Genomic DNA, 21,648 nt, shown 5'->3' on the forward strand with positions numbered 1-21,648 from the left:
TCCATGGCGTGAAACAGCCGCTCCACAGCCACTGCCCCCTCCACATCCACTGCTCCCTCCATGGCGTGAAACAGCCGCTCCACAGCCACTGCCCCCTCCACAGCCACTGCCCCCTCCACAGCCACTGCCCCCTCCATGGCGTGAAACAGCTGCTCCACATCCACTGCTCCCTCCACGGAGTAAAATCCTGTTCTTGCTCCATTTGCTGTTCCACATTCCAGTCATGAACTTGTTTCTTCCCTCCAAAACACGGAGCTGCCCCATACTTCATAGCTCCAAAACCCCCGAGATCTGCCCTGAACCCCGACAGGTTCTGCTGCACTGGAGCACAATGGGAACACAGAAAACATTTATGTTTGTCTCAGTTTTTGCTTCCTTGAGAGACAATGCACCAATGATGCTCTCGTTTTTATTTTCACTTATTAATGTAGCTCCCCACATCCCTCGGGGGTCTGTGCACTGCTCTGTAGCACACACTGGGCTCCCTACTTGCACGACCTCCCTCAAACACCTCTTGACAGAACAGATGTATCAGAGAGTCCAAACCTGACTAGAAAGAAGTGCATAAACTGTATTTGAACTAAATCATCTTGGTATTGTTTGACCCTGACTTGCAATGTTGCTGCTCCTTTCCATGCAGGGAAATATCACCAGTTAACTCTTGGAATGCTCTGGCACCAAGTGGGAAATTTAGAAAGTGCTAGAAGAACATAAACCACACTAAGAGAAAAGCACATAGAGTAAGACATTAATAGGTAAGTGCTGTATTAAGGAGAGGGAAATGGCCAGGCCCCTGTGCTTGTCAGTAATACAGCAAGTGGACAAATAAGGAAGCAGGAGGGATGCAAACACTTCTCCAAGACCTGTTACTGACTTTGGCTGAGCAGCAGGAAGCTGAGGAATTGGTGTTCATACTGATAACCTGAAAAATCACATACTGAACATGCCGCTATTTTAATGAACCAAATCCAGATCACATTTACAAGGAAATTACTTATTAAAACAGCCTGAACAATAAAATAAATGTATTCTAGTAATACTGACTGAATTCAGAATTTACACGGGCAAGTACACTCGTTCTATCCTGTCATTACCTTAAAATTACACACAGTAGATTGTTGAAATGTCTTGTGCAAATAAGGCATTATGTAAATACCAGAGTGCAAAGTGCTTTTAAAGGGAATCACCAATTTAAAACCTACTTTCCTGTCTGTTTCATGACTAGATTAGATTAACAGTAACATCTAAGACTACTGAAATGAACTGGTGAAAAACCTATGTTTATATGCATTCCAACTGCATTCACAGGTAAACACCCTGTGATGATACAATCTTCATTCACAGCTTGGGGGAGCAGAGAGGGAGGAAAGCAAAGCTGTATCCTCTTCCTCATTAGACTGCCCAACACATTCATGAGTAACATGAGCACAGCTTCCATGTTCAAAGCCAGAAAAAGGACAAGGAAGCCTGCATAATCTGATCACTCATTACACAAATGCCAGGTCACTGGGACTGCTTTGTAAAACTAACATAAAACCACAGCAAAGAACTACTGGCAAAAATTCATGGCAAGAATTTGCTTACCATGAACTTTCCACAAACGTTTCCATAAACTAACTGCAATGTGCCGATAAAAACAAGTCAACTCCAATTTTTCTTCCAACTAAATCTTATAATAAAATTGTTTTAGACTAAATACACTTGAACAAATTCAGCTTCTCTTAGCAAGGACAACATCTCATCAGATTAATAGTTCCAAGTTTATTTGATGCAATGTATTCCTTTGGTTTCTTCCATGTACACTGCTAGTATTCATAAATATTTGCAATCACTTCACATGGAAACATTTTAAGTAACTCCCAGATAATTTCTGCTAGGCATCCTGGAGTTGAATCTTTGCAACATCATTTTTGAGAAAAGGAAAACAATGTAATGGGACCTTCACTACAATGAATCACTCAAAAACACTACAGCTCTAAAAGCTCTCCACGACAAAATACTTTAACAACACCTTTACTTAACAGTGTTTTCTTTAAAGATATTCATTAACCTTCCTCTGATACAGAGCTCAGAACTACAACCCATCTGGCTAAAGACAAAATTCATGAGTAACAGAGCAGGCATCATCTTTATGTTTTGTTCACTTAATGCACTTAAAAAAATTCTCCTGTTGTACTATGGTTTGGTTTGCTGGGCTTTGGCGGGGGGGGAGGGGGGGTTTGAGAGAGGTTTGTTTTGATGAACATTTTATTTGTTTGTTTTAAAGAGCTTTATCATCAGCATTCCAATTTAATATTATTCTTTCATTCTTCTCTAATACACTACTCTTTAAGGAAAAGCTCTATGAAGGTCTTGCTCATAAAAGCCGTAAAGTAGAAAAGGGGTGATGGCACTTCTGACATTCTACTGCCAAATCTATGTGTTACTGAGTAGGAAGGATGCTACAGAACACGACCAGAAGTTCAATGCTTACAGAAAGCAGCAGACCCATCAGGGAACTTTTAAAAGTCTTGACAATACTGATTACAATCTAATAATCCCCACACAGACCAGTCTTCAGAAAGAGAATGAAATGGTTCCTGAAATACTATGTAATTTCAAAAGAAAAGAGACAGAGGCTGCATTTTAATTAACACAGATACAGAGCTGTTGCCACAATGCAAGATCTCCTGAGCGTGCATACTGGGAAGAAGACATCAAGAAAAAGAAACCAAACAAAAATGCCATCACCTCACTTGTCAGCTAGCAACCTTTTTCTATTCTCATTTCAAAGTACCCGCAGAAAATAAAATCAGTAGCAGTCACAGAAAGAAACAGTGGGTATCCTGAAAAGAATGAAATTAGCCTGTTTCAAACCTTCACTGACTACTTGATCAAGAAATTCAGGTTCATACTTCTGCCACACTATTAGCTGAAACCTTAGGGTTCGAAGGGCTTGAAAGAAAGGTAATTACAATTATAAGATAACAATGAAATCCAAACACAAAAAGCCCAATACAGCACTACACACACATGCTTGTGTTGCACTTTTAAAATTGCTGTAGGTCAATTTAAGTGAGGCAATAGATAAACATGTGGCTCCAGTTGAGCCTCCTTTTCCAGACCTGCACAGTAGCAGCCCAGAGCCACGGAAGAAGGCAGGCCATGGAAACAACCCAGTTAAAATCCATCTAGGGGCGTGGGGGCAGAAATAAGAGTCTGTGTTTTCAGCAGATGAGTTTCTTGATCTGGTACCACACGGGCATAGGGCTGTCAGCACAAAGGAGGGAAGAAGTAACAAAAAACCTACCCAAACAAAACTATTTTCTTACAATGAGAATGTAATTTAGTTTTAAAGACTATAATGTAATAAGATGTTCTAAATAAATATACTTGAAAAGAAACCAAAAAATGATCCATACCCTTACCTTTCCGCGTGTTCTCCGTCACATCTACACCAAACTGGATGATGTCACCTGACATAATTTCACATGGTGGGCTTTCCTCAGATCCTCTACTCAGTCTCTGACTATTAATAAAGGTACCATTACTACTTTTAGTGTCTTGAAGATAGAACTGTAGAAAAACAAACAAAAAGAACAGTAAAGTATCTGGGAAAAGTAAGACAAGAAATATAAGCTCAAGTAAAATTTTATTTGTAAAAAATTTATTTATAGAAAATAACAACTATATCAAACTCCAAACACCCTCCTCAGGGTGCAACACCTTCCCATTATCAAGAAATATAGGTATTTGATTTTGAGTTAACACGATTGAATTCTAGCACATACACCGTGCAAATAATTGCTACAAAGTGTGCCTGAACTACTGCCTGCAGTAGAAGATCACACATCATTAACAACACCTTTTGCCATATACATGTAACAATTCATATTTAAGCTGGTCAACACACAAAAATCCTAACTGCTCATACATTTAAGGTAACAGTACTGCATGACAAACTTGTTATAGGGAAGGCTAGCACTAAGGGCACAAGGAAAACCTCTAGCGGAACATAGAATTCAGGAATTGCAATAAAAGACCACAGTGAAACTAAAGAAAACTAACAGGATGTTTTTACTTCTCAGCAATATTATTTCACATCATTAACTTAATTTCAAGATTGATGTATCACCAAGTAGACTTGTAAATACCCATCTGCAGAGTTAATTAAATTTTAATAGTAACTTATTGAAGCTGAAACTGCTTATGACACAAGACTTGTAGTCAAAACTGCTGCATCTGAGAAGAGGCTACAAATGAGTCACCTGGCAGAAGACCCGAGTGACTGGCTACAACCTGAGCAGTAACAGCATAAAAGGGGGGACCAGAATGTTACTGACAGGTGTAGCTACTGGAATGAGTCAATCTCAGTACTCCAAGATAACAACAGCTACTACAGGAACCTGCTGGAATGGTAGAAATCGCTGGCTTCCTGCACTCATAAAGAATCTCATCAAGGCCCAAAGCAGGCACAAGGCTGGGGGAAAAGATGCTGTGTTCAGAGAAATGGATGTATTCCCATGTTTTTCTCATAAAAGCAATTGACCTTTATTTTTTTCAGCATTCCATGCAAAATTTTCCATGCTTTTATTTACCTCTCTTATCGCACTCCTCAAAAAAAACCTGATAGACAGCTCAAAACCATAATGTCGAGGGGAAAGATGGGTTTAGAATAGAGTGGGAGCACAGCACCAGGGCTCTTCAGATCTTGTACTGGAAAATGACACTGAGTGTATGATATGGATCTTATATGGCATAACACAGTGCCTAAGCAGAGAGCTGAAATTCCATCGTGTCCAGCACACAGGACTCCGTAATTAAGGGGAATGCCAGCACAGGAAAGCTCAGGTAGGTGTTTTAAATGAAATGCAGCATGTGAAAGAATGAAAAGCAATATATGTGTTTTTTTCCCCCTCAGCAGATATGCCTTAGATCTTCAACTGAAGGAAAAGAAAACAATAATCAGTCATAAGCTGATAAAGATGAAGGTAAACATAAATTATGGATAGATCAAGAAATTATGACTGCATTCACTGTACTAATAATCAAACCCACCCTACTCTAAATAATACTCTCCATGTTATGAAATACTATCTATTAACATAATAGTATATAATACAGCTTTTCTAAGTTATATGTTTAAAAGCCAATCAAATTAATTACCCTGTTAATTTAATAGTCTGAAAGTACCGAACCCTCTCACGCTTCAGTGCAGAGGTAATTATTTCTTGCTTCCTGTTTGTTTTGAATTAGCTTTCTTCTTCATTTGAAAATTCCTCTGTTATGAAAAAGTGAGTCACAGGCAAGGAGAAACAAACATGCTTCTGCTTATTTGCTTTTCCCCACCCTTCTCTTCTTTGTGCATATCTGCCTTTTATCCCTCCTAATGTTTTGATTAATCATTGCCCCTTATATGCACATTTTTGCAGAATCTACGAACAGGACTCAGATGAGACAGCACAAGGAAATACAGGACAGTGACCACAGGAAAAGAAGTGCAACAGAGCATCAGCCATATAAAATTTATAAAATATCAGCAGACACAAAATTCAAACCGCAAGAGGATATTTGTAAACAAATGTCCACAGAAAATGCACATTAAATATTATGTAACTGATGTCCACTTAAGTGCATACTACTGAATTGTATTACATAAATTTTAGGCAAGTGATGCTCTTCAAGTCTTTTCATCCTGTTTGTACATACTCCTCTTCCTGCATCTAGTAAAGAAGCAATACCAGCCACATGCTAATAGCTGATGTCTAAGGAAGGGAAAACACACTGCCTTCAAATCTTGCTATGAAGGATTCAGTTATCCCTAGTGTAGTCATTGTTTGGGAACCCCACCGAGCCGGTCCCTTTCAAGTAGCAAATTCAAATGTTACTTCCATGCTGCTTTTGAAGAGTTCAAATGATCTTTCTCAAAGGTCAATCCCTCCATCCTTTCTGCATAGTTACCAAAGTTACCTTCAGGAAATAAAATCAAGTGCAAGCCCTGAAACAAATGTGTCTATACATTAACTACCACTTGTGGCAGAGTCCCGGTTTTTGATGCACTATTTAATTACACGGTATGCTCAGAGGGTTCTCTGATTCCCAAACCAACGCCTTTTACACAGCAGCTGTGTAATACAGCGCCTTCTGTCAATCCAGCACTACTTGTCCTTCCTGCTCCCAGCGCAGCCCGAGCTCGGGCAGCACTGCCAGCCCATAGAGCAGCGATGAAATCTGCCCTTCCCAGCTCTCAGTGCCGATGAATCCTGTGTGCACAAAGGAGAAAACGCTACCAGAAAATGGTTTTTCCTCAGATTTCTACTTTGCAGACATTTAGGGGGAAAATGTGCTGCGGATCAGACGGTTCAGAGCAATGCCTTCCATCAGATCTGTGGATTTGGCCCCTGGGGCAATCCCAGCTCCTGCGCTTCCCAGCTCTCACTGCCGAGCTTCGCCACCACCTCCTCACTTGGACTGGCTCAGGCATTTGTTTAGTCACTGCAAACCAGTTTCGAGCTGATGCAAGATACACGAGGAGGTGCTTAAGCTGGTGCCGACAGGAGAAAGGGCAGCATATACTGGCCTAATTATACTTGCTTTTATAATTCACTCCTCCCTTCAGAGCAAAGTCCCAGCCCTTCTGTACCTCATATTAACAAGTCCAATGTAGAGCAGAGATGGCAGCTCATGCACATTCAAAACTACTCAGCTTTTGAGGACTGTAGAAGTATTATCACATCCTTAATTCAGGTGATAGCTGTATATATTGCTCGAGCGCTGGTTTCCCCTCCTTTTTTAAAAAACACAAGATAACACACAAAGTATTCAAGAAACTTACTCTCCATTATCATAACAGCTCAGACCAAAAAAAAAAATCCTAGCCTGTATTTCTTCTTTAGTAATTTATTGTTTATTTCCACTCTCACTTATATGCCATTAATAAGATCAGTTAACTGCAGACACCTTACCAAGCTGCTTCCACAAAATTTGTGAAGATTTTATTCTAAGGTAAAACTTGAAGTTCATCAGTACACACAAATGTCTCCAGTACAGTCCAACTTCCTTAGAAATTACATTATGGAAGTTTCAAAAAACTACATATTTTTGTTCCCCTGTTTTGCAAGGAAATTATGTACTTATTTCACAAATTTAGTATTTATAATATTTCGAGTTACTGTTCAGTTTTACAAATGGAATAAATGTACTTTCTTCTAGGTCAGTGCCTCAGAAGAGCATCAACAACCTGCTAAATCACACTTCATGTGTTATTTTCATGCAGTTAGATAGATACAACTATGATTTCCCCCTATAACAAATTCCTACTATTTTCTGATTAAAGAAATAGAAGATTTTTCTGTAGAGATCCCAAACTATAATACATCAAAATTAAGCACATAAAATATATTAATTCTAACTGATATTAGGAAGATGCAAATTCTCCAGGAGGACAGATTCTAACCTAACTTATGAAATGTAGGTAAACTGTTTTCTTCAAAGTAATAAAACCAAGTAGCAACAATAAATCCACTTTGTTTAATGATTACTATTGTAACATCTTCCAGGAGGCAGGCTGAAGAGAACTCCTTACTTAGCCTGACAAGTGAGAAAGTCATGAAGTGTTTTCTTTCCCAAGCCATATGCAGGCCTGGCACAGGATGAGACACTTCTAAAGAATCTTAGGGAAGACAAAAAATGGGCTCAGAGATGCACAGAAAATCTTAAAAAGAAAGTAGTACACTTATTCAGTGATTTAATTACCTCGATTTAATTACAGTAGAACGACAGGAACAAACAACTGACCAGCTTTTTAAAACTTCTAATATTTGCTATTACTATGTACAGCCATCCTTTGCCATTTTAAGAGCACATTACTGCTACTCCATCTAACCCAGCTTGAAACTGCAGTTCAGGGCAATTATTTTTAGAACTACATATTAAGTAAATAAGTACCAAAATGTAGGCTACTGCCTTTTACAGAAAGTCAAAAATTAATATATTTTATTTATTAAATAGATGTTCACTGCCTAAACAACTAATGTAGAAAGAGAACCCCAATTTCAGAATGTCCTAGTGTAGCATTCATTTTCTCACCTCTTATTTCCTTTGTGAAAGAAGTACACAGAACTCCCATGTGCTTCAGGGTCCTGTTATACCTTTGTGGCTTTAGCTTAAACCAGAAACATTTAAATTATTTTGTCAAATTATGAACTATAACCAGTAAGGAGATGGCAGCTTCATTTTTGCCATGGTTACTGCCACAAAGGGGCAGCAAGGCTGGCAGCCACAGAAGTTAAACCATAAAATGCTGCAGTTAACGATGACAGATTCTTCCCCTACTCACACTAAATAATCATTGAACAATTAATGCAGGCATTATAAATGCACCCCCTGAGTACTAAAGCTAATACTCAAAAGCAGCAAGTAACTAGGGATCTAGAAACTGGAATACTTGCCCTGGAGTAAAACTTCACTAAGCAGTAATACAGCTGTGTTCGTTTACTCACTGCATCCTGAGAATTCTACCAGGAAACGAAGTACACTGTGCACAAGTCCAACTGTGCAAAGCCAAAGACTTTAAAACAACACATACCAGGGTCAAAACAACATGGTCAGCATTTGTCATACTGTGGCTAGAAAGTTTCTTCTCTCATATTGTTAAAATATTATTTTATCTTCTTTGAAGTCTTAATATTGAGCATTTTCTCATTTTGGGAGCAGCACTCTGCTAGCAGAATACACTGGGCAAACCATACTGAATTCCAGGTCAGTTCTTTGGCTGTAAGATAGAGAAGTTCAAATGCTAAATTATCTCCAGATCCAATTGATTGAGTTCCTCATTCTGGTCTGCTTAGACAGATCCTAAATTCCTTTCCTCTCACTTGCCTAACTCCACCCGCCTATCAAGGAAGTAGAAGTATTTGTATCCATAAGCAAGCATAATTCACAGGGTGGGGTACATCAAGCAAAATTGCTTTTCTATTTAGTTTTCTGTTTCTTAAACACACAGATCTAATAGCTCTTTGCTTACTAAACCCCTGCTCCTTCAACTTAGAATCAAAACTAGTGCATTAACTTTTGAGTTCTTATGAAATCTCCTTTTTAAAATGACTAACTACACCAGGCGAGCACACAGTACGAAACTAAAAGCAACCAGCTGTGAAGAAAGGGATTTTCCAGGCAGATTGAACAGGGTGAAGGAGTGGCAGTTGGCTTTTCAGGGACCGTAAATATTGGCTTTCTCAAGTGAAGCAAAACTTGCTAGTAGTTTTCAGTAACTTTTCTAAAAAATAATAAACTTAACCACTCTTTCTATGCAGTAATTAAAAAAAAAATGAGAAAAAATTAACATTCTTTGATATCACTGGACAAAAAAAAGTCACTGTGTTTTTAACTCAAAGTGTAAGCCCAATGTAAATCCAGCTACACTGATGAGAAAAGGTTAAAATCTTCAGCTACCCCCAGGAATCCAATGCTATCCTTCCAAACTTGCCAGTAGTTCAAAGGGCTAAAGGAGAAAGGACAGCAGGGAATATGCTCTTCTGCTGACCAAGTTATTCCTGTGTCTGTTTACACCTTGAAGTTTTGTTGTCTGTACTGCCAGGACAACTCTGCTGGTTGTTACCTGTCGTCAAGCAAAATAAACTGTGCCACTAAAAGCAGCTTTGTGCCAGCGTAACTGAACCTGGGTATAAACACAGTTTGGCCTTTCTAGATGTATTATTTGAGGTGCTATAAAATATTAATCCCTGTGCTGCTTGCCATGTCCTGGTTGTTCAAGTGCTTTGAAGTTCACCATAGGCCCTGTCACCCAGCTTAATTTTTGTGTGAGTGGAGTCAGCAGGCTTTGCCTGAAAAGGACACAGGGACTATGACAGGGAAGGGAACATGGATGGATTTGTGGGGAGGAAGAGGAAGGTAGGTAGAAAGGCAATGCCCAGCACTGACAGGCACCAACAGATAAACTCTGCATAAAACCTGTGTTTGTCTACAATCCTGAGCTGCTCTAGTGCCTTCCTCAGCAGCAAAATGTCACCTTTCTCAACAGAACAAAGCAAACATGTCCAAGTTGTACCTGCAAACATTTCAGCACTGACTTTTTTTGACATATGACTTTGCAATGCTTACTTTAGCTGCTGACTTTTACAGATACACCTATCAGAATTTCAAATTCTGGCATATTAAAATCATCAACAAAAAAGAAAAACACAAAAAAGTATGTTTGCAGATTTAATGCCATCTCCTATGTGTTGTGCCCACTTAAGCATCACATTTACTTTCTACATCACTATTCAACGTTTGCTAGTAGTTGAAACTCAACTTACTCATCTGAAGGTGAAAAGGACTCAGGGTTACTATTAGTCAATAGCTCTATACTATTCTTCAACATCTGTAGTTACAGATAATCTACTTTACATCCAAAAATTCCGAAAGAGGATATCAGACATTTACTTTACAAGGACTTTTGATTTGTATTAGGAAGTGGTCCTTATTAACAGAAAGGCTACTAAAAATATTAAGCAATATTTTCTAATTATTCAGTTTTACAAGTAGCTACACGTGGCTTAAGAACACTCTATTAAATGGTTTGAGCTATTTTTATCAAGTATAATTGACAAGCAGTATTGTTGCACTTTTCCAAGTAATAAGAGAATAGCAGAAGATGGCTAAAAGTTTAGGTGTAGGACCTCAAACTGTATCACAATCCAAGTTCTCTAGTTTAAAACAAAAGCAAAAAAACACGTTCACAATTTAAAATTTGTGCATGTACATGAAAATGAGGAGAAAAATCTCTGCTGCTTGTCTCCAAAAGTTTGTGTAATTATGCATTGCTGCCCTCAACTTTAAACCACAGTCCCCCACACCTTTCACAACCACTACATCATGGAATCACATGTGGTAATGGACAAAAGGAATGAGGGAGCTGGACCAGAACGGTGGTGAGTTATCTGCTCCTTAGCCATCACAGAAAGCAGTAAAGTTGGCTTGATGGCAGGGACAGCTGAAAACCCAGTGTGATTTCAGAATTCCTATCATTTTCAGTTTGCTTAATTTGGTTGGTATGTAATGATGACCTGAGCTATAAAATGAGCAAACTTCAGAAGCTGGTTCCTAAGCAGCATCAGTCAAGAAGAGAACGGCAGAGAGCAGGCTGTATTTACAGTGTCAACCACCTGACTTCTGTCAATTGTTACATGTCAGAATCGGTACGCAAATTACATAAGAACTTAAAAGTACAGTTCACAACCAGAATCCGAAGTTCTCTGTATTAGGAGAACAGCTGCCTCAAGCTGAATTAAGAAAACCATGACCTGCATCATCCTTGCTTTCATGAAATTCATGTTTTTTCATAAAATACGTACTTCTGGGTTCCTCAGTCTAGGAGAGATATGGAGCCCCTGGGGCAGGTCCAGCAGAGGCTAAAAAGATGATTAAGGGACTGGAGCACATCTCTTATGAGGAAAGGCTGAGGGAGCTGAGGCTGTTCAGCCTCGAGAAGGGACAACTGAGAAGGGACTTCATCAGTGTCTATAAGTATCTGCAGGGAGGTGTACGAAGATAGAGCTGGGCTCTAATCTGTGGTGCCAAGCAATGGGACACGAGGCAATGGGCAGAAACTGATGCCCAGGAAGTTCCACCTGAATATGAGGAAGAACTTCTTTACTGTGCAGTGACTGCACACTGGAACAGGTTGCCCAGAGAGGGTGTGGAGTCTCTCCCACTGGAGATATTCCAGAACCATCTGGACACAGTCCTGTGCCATGCGCTCTGAGATGACCCTGCTTGATCAGGGAGACTGGACCAGATGACCCACTGTAGTCACTTCCAACCTGACCCATTCTGTGATTCTGTGAAAATATAATTAAGTAAATAAATTGCATTATAATTCCTGAATTGCTCAACATCCCCACGGTCAGTACAGAACTGTAGGAACGTCACTAACTCACTTTCAGATTGCTTTTATTTACCTTAGCTCTGAGAGGAACTATCAACATTCCCAACACCTAAAACAAGAAAACATCTGGAAACAAACCAGTAGTGTTATGGTGATAACAGTTTATACAGGGAAAGAATCCTTCATATAAGATGATATCTATATCATATATACCAATATTAAGTAACAGATTAAACTGAAACGAAGCTTTTATTCTATGATTGTGCACTATGACCTTGCACAACCAATGTGAATGGAAACATTATCACAAAGGATGTTTCCCCTTGCTAACCTATTTGCCTTCACCCTTCTCCAGCAGAACTGGAGGCATTCAAGTAATCAGACACACTATTTTCTAGAAACAAACATTTCTAGCCTAACTTGACAGTTGTGAAGTTAACACCTCCCAATAATTCCACATTCCATAATGGAAAAACGTAGTACAACACCGAGTCACAGAAGAACAAGTCCTGGACACTCACTATTACACAGTAAGGCCACCTCAAAATTCTGTTGTAAGTACACTCTTGTAGAAGATTCATGCTGAAGGATGTGAGCTGAAGCAATCCCAGGCATGATACAAAATATTCATTCCTCTTCTAAATAAAATTTTTCACAGGAAATACAAGGCATGGAATGAAGTGATTGCAGAAGGTAGAAGTTGCTCATGCATCTGAGTGCTGATCCATCCCTAGATTATTCAAATAATCCAAAAGGCATTCACTGTCAAAAGGAGGAGAATGACAAGATAGATACTCACCAAAAACCTCAAGATTAAATGTTTTACCACAAAATGTGACAACACCATACAAAAATAGATCCCTCTCTACACATCAATGTCACTACTTTTGATGCAAAAAGCTATTTTTAAAAAGAAGAGATGTAGAAGAAGAGTTCTAATTTACAAGTAATTTGGTTTATATATAGATGACTGACTTGCTACAGTGAGACATCTGTCACCATAGTTACTAATTACTACTCTTTAGAATGTCCCTTTTACTTAACTTTTGTCCTCACAGTTCACAAGAATTTCTGAGTATCAGCCTTCTGCTACAAGTGCTGGATGGCTTCAGGACGACTAGAAAAATTTTATATTTATTCCCTTCACAGCAGAATGAAAGTCTGTCCCTTCACATATGCCATGCTTTAAAACTTCCTTTTGTACATGAATCACAAAATAGATTAAGGAATTTAACACTTTCAGAAAAGATGCAACTCCATTCTGAATATAGACAAAGCACAAAAATTTCCTGCAAAAAAATTACCCAGCTCAGTACTAGTTATATATAATATTCGTGAGGAAATTGAATTTTTAGCCTACATGAAAATTCTCAAGTACTATTTTAATTCCATCCTGAAAACGCTGAGAGAATTTTAAGGTACATCACTGCTTTAAGTGCAAAACTAAAATACATTAACAATAAAGTACAATCAACGGAAAGATTCCCAGGAAATGATTACTCACACATCATCCCAAGATGCTCATTGACTCATTAGAATACTAAAACAATATAAAGAAGAGACTTATTTTGTCTTACTGCTGTCATAGATGACAATATCTCACATAACATCCAGAGACTTGGAAAGAACTTTTCCTGCTCCATATTAAAACGCTGACTTGTGTAATGGACTCAAAACCAGTGAGAAGTAGATAAAACCAGATTGCTAAAAGGAAATTGTACTCCTTGCAAAGAAGTTTTCTGCTATTTCATTAAAGAAGCTCAGTCTCTTGTTACAAAAGACATTTGTACAGCTACATATCATGTATCACTGTGACACCAGTGATTACTTTGTATAATTTATCTCAACTTCTATCATCACATCAAACATGGACCCTGGGGAAAACACATGGCCAAGGTGACTTCCTGAGGTTTCACTTAATTCTACTGTGTTCTCTATATTAATCAATTATGGAAATATACTGCAACTTAATGCAGCTTTAAAATAAAGAAATAAAACCCCTAATTGGCCATTGCCCAGAAATTCAGGCTTCTTCAGGATAATTACTTCTAAGTGTAAAATATTGCTGAAATACTCATCCATCCTGATGGCCTTATAGGAATACTTTCTTACAAAACTAGTCTGAAAGCTAAACACTATTATTTACTCTAACAAATGTAATTAAAGTTTGGCAACAGGACACACTCAAACTTTGCAATAAGTAAACTTATCTTGCTCTCGAAGTGTAGAAATTCCCAAAGACTGTATTTGTACCACACATGTATCCAGATAAAATAAATAAGCTCTGCAAAGAGCAGGTTCCCATATACAATCATAATTTCTTTTCAAATACATGTTTGTAAACGTTTGTAATGTATTATTGCAATTTACTCTTACCTTTAGGAGGCAAAAGAACCCATAGATATTCTGCACTAGTGAAGAACACTAAGGCTATTCAGAAAACTATAATTTTTATTCTTAAATTCACAATCAAAAAATGGTTAAACTTGATAGTTAACATTCTTTGGCCAATCTAATGAAGTTCAAGACCGAAATAAAGTGTGGGTTTGTCTCTGACTACTGCAATGAAAAGTATGACATAAAGAGGGAGGTTAGTCATGTTTGGACAGAGCTTTGCCCTAATTTAAGAGCAGAGGTAAGGCATAAATCTCTCCTGGTCTTTAGATTTTGACTGACCTTATAAGAAGAACCTTGCATAAACAAAAACTCAAATCAAATTTCTATAACACCTACTAAAGAAACCCAATGAATTGGTTTTATGGCAAAACACTGAAGAATAAGGAGAAATGACAGAAAAAGTAGAAGACAAATTAAAAACAAATGTTTTTTAAAAAGCAATCTTGAAATACTATCAGCATCTGTCAGTAAATACTCAGAATGAGAAATCCAACACCAACATTATCCACTGTTTCTGCTTCCTCAAAAGTCTTGAGCTAACAAGATAACTTTATAACTAGTAAAAAATTAATTGAAATGGAAATTCCCCTAAGAAAATTGCACTACTGAACTTCTATCAGCAAACAATTACATTTTCATTTGCAAGCAAATTGGAGAAAAACCACAACAGAAACCAAGATTACCAGATACTCTGCCAGAAGAGAAGATCTACTTATACGAAAGTAAAAGGTTGTGAGGCAGCTCGTTAGTTTATCAGGAAACTCCAACTCCCAATATAACCCCAGACATTTCAAGGCAGGTGCAGAACTGCAAAAGCTGCTTAACTGTCTTGCTACTCAATGCTAAGTTGCTAAATTAGTTAATCATTACATCAAAGCTCCCTTACTCCTGGCAAAGAATCTCTTCCCACATGCTGACTTTTCAACTGTTTAGAGAATAAAGGGAGTTGTTGAAACTATTTCAAACCATTTCTCATTTCTACTCCTTCCACACTGTGTTTACCTACTATCATTAATTCCATACTGCTCTTGGTTTATGGTGGAAAAATCTCCCAGTGATCACACATTCAGATAAAGAAAAAAACTATCACATTTCACAGACACCTCCAAATGCAATGCAATAGTGGTTTGGCATCATCACTATATATATAAAAATTCTCAAAATACCCTGAAAAATTTAGGAAGGTCTCTCTCTTCCTTTTATTAAGGGACATCATCCATCTGAAAGGACTTGTCTAATATTACTACAGTACTTTTACTTTTTTTTAAACAAACAACTGCAGCAGGCCTTGTTAATTCATCTCTCCTTTGCACAAAGCAAAGTTTTCTTGCTTTCTGTCATCATCTGCTCCTGAATTATTTATTAACAGAGCACAAGTGTCACAAGGAAAAGAATGTTCAGCACATTGCTAAACTACAGTTAAAATGCCCATCCTGAGGATAAATGTAATGCTACTGTGATATAAATTCAAGGCAGCCAATAAAGATGCAGAAGTACAAGTCCTAGCTGAAGGGAACTGCCTTAGCACAAATGACACTGCACTAATTTTCATCATGTCAAACAAGATAATTTTGTAAGAGGTCCAAACCACAAATATTACCCAAATAGAGTGTAGCGAGAGTTCACTACACAGTTCCTCATACTGAAAACAACAGGTCACCAGAGCATTATGCTCCTCCTTGCTTTTCTGAAGACTTCTCTGCATCAAGGACAGACCAAAACTTTTTTTTTTAAACACTAAATTCAATTTATTTTCATTCTGTGTTTTGAACTTCAGCATTCCATGTAGAGAGCAAATGCAATTAACTGGAAACCAAACACCAAAAGAGAAGGGTGCGGCTCCATCCAAAGACGGAAAATTCATTTTCCAGCACAGAGGAGAAATCTGACAATTGGGAGTTTAGTATTTGTACTCAAGGCATTGCCAAGCCATACCTCCAACAAAGTGAGAGCGAAAATACCCTGGGAGGAGGCTGCATTTATTTGCAATGCATTCCTGGGTCAGGACTTTCAAAGCAAGTAGTAATTAAATACTGGTATTCATGAACAAAGGCTGATTTATTCTGGTGCTCCTTTGAGATCAACAATTTCACAATAAAGAAAAAGACGACTTATTTTCAACTTAAGTTAAGAAATCCACATATGGAGATGGGTCTGCCAGCAATGGGAGAGAATGTATGAGCTGATTTTTGATACGCAATCTTACAGAATATTGATCAGCCATTTCTTTAGCTGTGTCCTACTGGCTTCAAAACAAGGGGCAACCTTCTCACAGGTTCACAACGTCAGAACAACCCCAGCAGAGGAATGGGCAGAGGGCAGATAAGGCGTTCAAGGATGTGGTAATTACAGTATCAAACACAGTGACTCACGACTCATACGTCTTAGTCAAGGGCAAAAATCACATACACGGTACACTGGATTCACAGATTAGAAGGGTTGCTAACATGGCAAAACCTGCCAAGGTACAGGTTTCTACACAGAAGTATTTTGCTGGCTTTTTTCCTAGCTACTTTCCATCAGGGTCATGAGGGATGTTACACTCGTAACACCCGTGCCCATGAATGTGACTCTTCAGACAAGCTCAAAATAAAAAACAACACACACACACAAAATAACCAATAACCGAAATCTCCTTATCTCTTTGTCAATAGAAATGTACCCAGAACACATCAGTGCCCATAACCAATCTGCCAGTGGCCATTAGGAGCAGGGAAACTGCAAAGTACTGCTGGAAATCCCACACCCTTTCACCTGAAAAGCCTGAGGGAGTGGTCATCCACACCTCTCAAAAGTCATTATCAAGCCTTATAATTTTTTGTACTAAATGTGCCATATTTCCCTCTAGAACACAGACAAAAAAATTCAAAGTACAAAAAGAACCTCTTTCTAGCATTAGAGATTCCAGATTGTCAGTCTAAGAAGAAAAAGCCTCCACTGATGTTTTAATTCTTTAAACCACCATAAAGAAATTTTCCAAATCCCTTCCCTAAGCACGAAAATGCCTTTTCTGTTCACTATTTAAAATTGAGTTGCAGCCACTAGAGGGCAAGGCCACGATACACAAAACACTGCCCAGGCTGGGTAATAAAAAACCAAAGCCACAAAAAGCAGAGCAGAAACTACAGCTGAAGATTTGGTTGTTCAAGGGTTTTTTTAATACTGAATTTTTACATTAATTATAGGAATATACCCATATATTCTGTAGGTTGCCTGAACTATTAATTCCATCTTTACAGTCTAAAGCCTCCCAGACAAACTACTTCTACACTTCAACATCCACTTTAACAATTCTCATACTGCTCAAATTTTAAAATTAGGTTTCTCAACTTCAGTGTTCCTGATACTGAAACTATGCAAGTTACTGGAATTCCACCCAGAATAAGCAAGCAACGTAAAAACCAGAATGCTGTCCAAGGCTTTTCCCATTAAATATAGAAATTGAACTTCCTAATCAATGGTAAAAAATATCTAGCTAGAAATTGGCCATATGCTGCAAAAGAACCAGAATTAACATGCAGATTTTTTCTGTGTCTAATCAGCATTTCAAAAAAATTGCTGTTCTGAGAACAGTTAGGTTTTTCTGTACAAAGACAGCCCTTTGTTGAAACGTATTCTTGATATTTAATGTATTAAATTCTGTTAAAATTCATTATCTGTGCTCTTAAAATAAAGTCCAGAAACCAAAGCAAACCAGGAGAATGAGTCATTTACTAAAAGGAAAAAAAAACCCCAACCGATAGAAGGACACACGCCGGAAGCTCAAAACAAAAGCATCTAAAGATTTATTTCAAAATCTATAGTCCCAACAGAGCATGGAAGAAAGCTCAGCAAGCTTTTCATTAAAAATGATGACACTTAATAACAGTGGCAATGCACTGGCACTGTGCACAAAATCAGTCCCATCTACACTGGCCCATCTACTCCATGGAAAAAAAGCATCTGTACTGTATATCACCAAAACAGATGAGCCCTCAAATTAAGTTCACATAACATTCAAACTGCACTCCCAGTACAAACACAGCCTTCCCACAAAAAACATGTTTGCTGTTAAGTAATAAGCTTTGACATACCAAGAGGTTTGTCATCCAAGCTCAAATTTAATACAGCTGTAGACAAGATTACACTTTGATTAAAGAAAAATCAGCAAGACTTTTACACTACCTATAATTAGTCTGCTATTAGTACAAAGTTTTAATAAACTTTAATTAGAATTAGAGGCTATCCAAAGCTTGTTTCAAAGGAAAATAGGTTGGGCCACAGGGAATTGGCAGCATTAAGAGCAACATGGTTAAACACAAGTTTAAGAGAAAAATGTGTGTCCCTACTACTTCTTTCAAATTTTTTGGAAAAAGGTTTTCTTCTGCAGCCAAGTAGTGTACTCAGGTCTTAAGTAAGTATCAGGCATATCAAACACAATAGATGATGCAGGTTGGTAGAATGTTTCACTGGATTATTACATCTTAGCGCTGTTTCATAAAAAAAAAATTTAAAAAATCCTAAACAAATCTGTGGCACTTTCGTTACAGGAATTTCCAAGTGTTTACCAGAAAAGCGACTTCACATGTTTGCACAGACAGCCTTAAACCAATTAAGATGTTATTGTTATAATACAAACAGAATATGAAATTTGTATATAGATCAGTAACAGCTCTCCTGATTGCTTATACACAAATTCATGTGAATACCCACCAAAGCTACAAAATCTAAGAGATTCAGGAAACAAGTAAAGGGCAAGGCCCTCTCACATGAAAGTACCTTTCCACAGTGCTCTGGTTAGCAGGCAGGAATTAGTCTGTCTACCACAGACCTAGAAAGAAGTAAGTTAGTCTTTCTCCTACTTGATCTTAAAATTACCTCCTGCCTCTGTTGCCACCTGACAGTAGCTCCTCGGGGCTGAGGAAGCGACTGTATTTTAGACATTCTCAAATGACAGACTGCAGCAGGAAAGTACCGCATGCACAACCTCAGCCTTTACACATCTCTTGGCTTCACTGCGTAGAACTTTCCTTGACTGCACTCAGAATTTCCCGTCTAGGTTTCCAGGGAAGTGTCAGGAGTCGGCTCTCTGCTTTCTTCTCTCTCTATTTCAAATAGTTTGCATCCCACCAAGCTCCCCTGTTCACACCAGGTCTGTGCTGGGAGCACCAACATTTCACAGCAACTGTGGAAACACACCCTGTGCTCTGTGCTCTCCCAAACATCCACTTCAAAAGTTGCACCGCAGGACATCTCCAGCTTCCTCCTTGTTTATATGTTCTGGTTTCTTTTGGAATAGACAAACCCCTCACAGACACGTGGTGAAACTGAGTGCAGACCAGTCCCCCCCCAGCACACAACAGCAACATGTGCTAAGCACACAAGGGACTAGAAAAAACATCACAGAATATCCTGTACTCTTTCAACCTTCAACAAGGTACCTTAAAAACTAAGGGGTGCTGAACTTCTGAGCTTAAAGTATATTATTTAATTCTTAACAAGTTCTCATGGGACAAGTAAAGTGCATTTTTACTACAGTTATTTCAGGGCTTGCTTCTCTGTCTCTTGAAATTAGTTTGAGTCAAATAAAATAAACATGTACTGTTAACAAAGGTGCCTCATTTACCTTGTTACATTACACTTTTCACACTTAATTCAAAACCGGACAACTTGAGCAGCTTATCTACCTCCTGACTGCACAAACTGGATGGACTGCCAACTTCCAGACTCAGCAGCTGAGTGTCTCCATACTTCCAATACCATCCACTCATCCAGTGCCAAGCAGAACTAACGCAAAGCATGACACACTATCATCAACCACCAACCAGCAGCTTTCTGCCACCTGTTTCTCAACCTCAGTGTTTCTTAACAGGCACATCAGCAACGTTGATGTTTTCTTCACTTCCCTTTGACAGGTTTAGCCTGAAAACTTAAAAACCAGAAACAGCAAACTAGTAAACAAAATTGTGCAAACTACATCAATAGTTCAGAGTAATAAAACAGAGAAGAAAAATCCCAAGAGAACTCACAAAGCTATTATTCTAAAAGCAAAACAGGCAGGCATTTCAAACCAACCACATTTAAATCTTTATTCCTAACTATTCTACGAATACGCAAATATTTTGAATAAACTGATTTGCAAATGTAAATTCTTAAAATTTCAGAAGGTCCTTCTGGATCTTATCATATATATATATATATATATATATGATATATCATATCATATATACAGTAACCAGGGAGCAAACTATTAATCCAGTTTTTGCTTATTACTTTAAGAGAAAACGAATAATCGTTTAGACAAAGTAAGTCACTTGACAGTAATACTCCACGATAAATTACAATAGAAGTATTCTTGCATTGGACTTTCTGATAGAATGAAAACATTTACTTCTTTGCCAGTTAGACAAGAGTAATTACAAAACTTCACTCAGGATCAGCTATCACCTTTCCTTCTCTCATTCCTCTCTAAAAGCTTACCAGCTGTGTATGATTGACTAAGATTTTGGTCAGCAACCCAGAAAGAAGTGCTTCTATGGTGAGTCAATGAATCACCTGGAACCTCAATAACACTTCAACTTAATAAGTTACTGGTTGCCTTCTCTCAGATTTATGTGCAGCATAATTTCAACTAAAAATTCAATGCATACTAGAAGGATTCAGTCCCTAAGCCACAAAAATAAACAAACAGAAATAAAATTTCAAAAAGCAAAAAACCAAAAACCAAAACAAAAAGCCCACAAGAAGAAAGTAAAAATATTTATTCAACCAAATAATGAACTTAATAAAGAAAAAAAAATTACCATTAATTTTAAAAGAAAACTACTAGACCTTTTACATTCTGCAGATGTGAAGTTATCATTGTCAGTTCAAGGATAAAAACATTTATCTCTACTCAGTATCAGCTAAAATGCAAACTGAATTAGTAGATTTCTTCATGAAGCAACATATTCAAAAATACATTAAGTAGGAAACAAACTATTTTAGCTGTGACTGAACCACACAAATGACAAGTACTTTCATGCTGCTATTTCAACTTAAACCAAAACCACTGAAGTGAGCTCTGATAGGGAATGCTCTCCTTAGCAAGTCACAATCAAAAACAGGTGAAGTGGTTCACAATAAGTGCCTCAAATATGGCAGAGACACAGCACACTCCTCACTAGGAAGTCTTATATAAACAGCTGAAACTATTTTTCCTAAAATCTTTCCTGTAAGATGACCCATCTTCCACTTACACAATTAGTTCAATAATTTAAAAAAAAAAAAATCTGTCTGCTCTGCAAATACTTTACTTCACTATAAATGCAGCTCCTTACAACTGCCATCCCTGCATTGCTCGTAACAATGGCTCTTTTCACCATGCTAAGCATATTTTGACAGAACCTGAGAAATTAAGCTGA

General features: G+C 38.0%; 1 protein-coding gene and 1 long non-coding RNA gene across 35 annotated transcripts in view; one reads left to right on the forward strand and one right to left on the reverse strand.

Annotated features, from left to right (window-relative positions):
• Window positions 1-21,648, reverse strand: part of LOC121659406 (sarcolemma associated protein) — a 79,138-nt gene that overhangs the window by 42,307 nt on the left and 15,183 nt on the right. For 19 of the 34 annotated variants that reach the window (XM_042017500.1, XM_042017538.1, XM_042017535.1 and 16 more), the window contains one exon: window positions 3,402-3,555. In XM_042017500.1, coding sequence (XP_041873434.1) covers window positions 3,402-3,555 — 154 coding nt within the window. The remainder of the gene's footprint in view (window positions 1-3,401; window positions 3,556-21,648) is intronic. The other 15 variants (XM_042017536.1, XM_042017537.1, XM_042017524.1 and 12 more) reach the window with 1 other exon arrangement.
• Window positions 4,336-5,493, forward strand: LOC121659424. Its single transcript, XR_006014319.1, has 3 exons — window positions 4,336-4,396; window positions 4,901-4,970; window positions 5,412-5,493. It is a non-coding gene; the product is annotated as an uncharacterized LOC121659424 (long non-coding RNA).

Source organism: Corvus kubaryi, unplaced genomic scaffold (genome assembly GCF_017639235.1).
Source record: "Corvus kubaryi isolate FWS band 111438036 unplaced genomic scaffold, C.kubaryi_AGA036_p1.0 136, whole genome shotgun sequence".
NCBI classification, from domain to species: domain Eukaryota; kingdom Metazoa; phylum Chordata; class Aves; order Passeriformes; family Corvidae; genus Corvus; species Corvus kubaryi.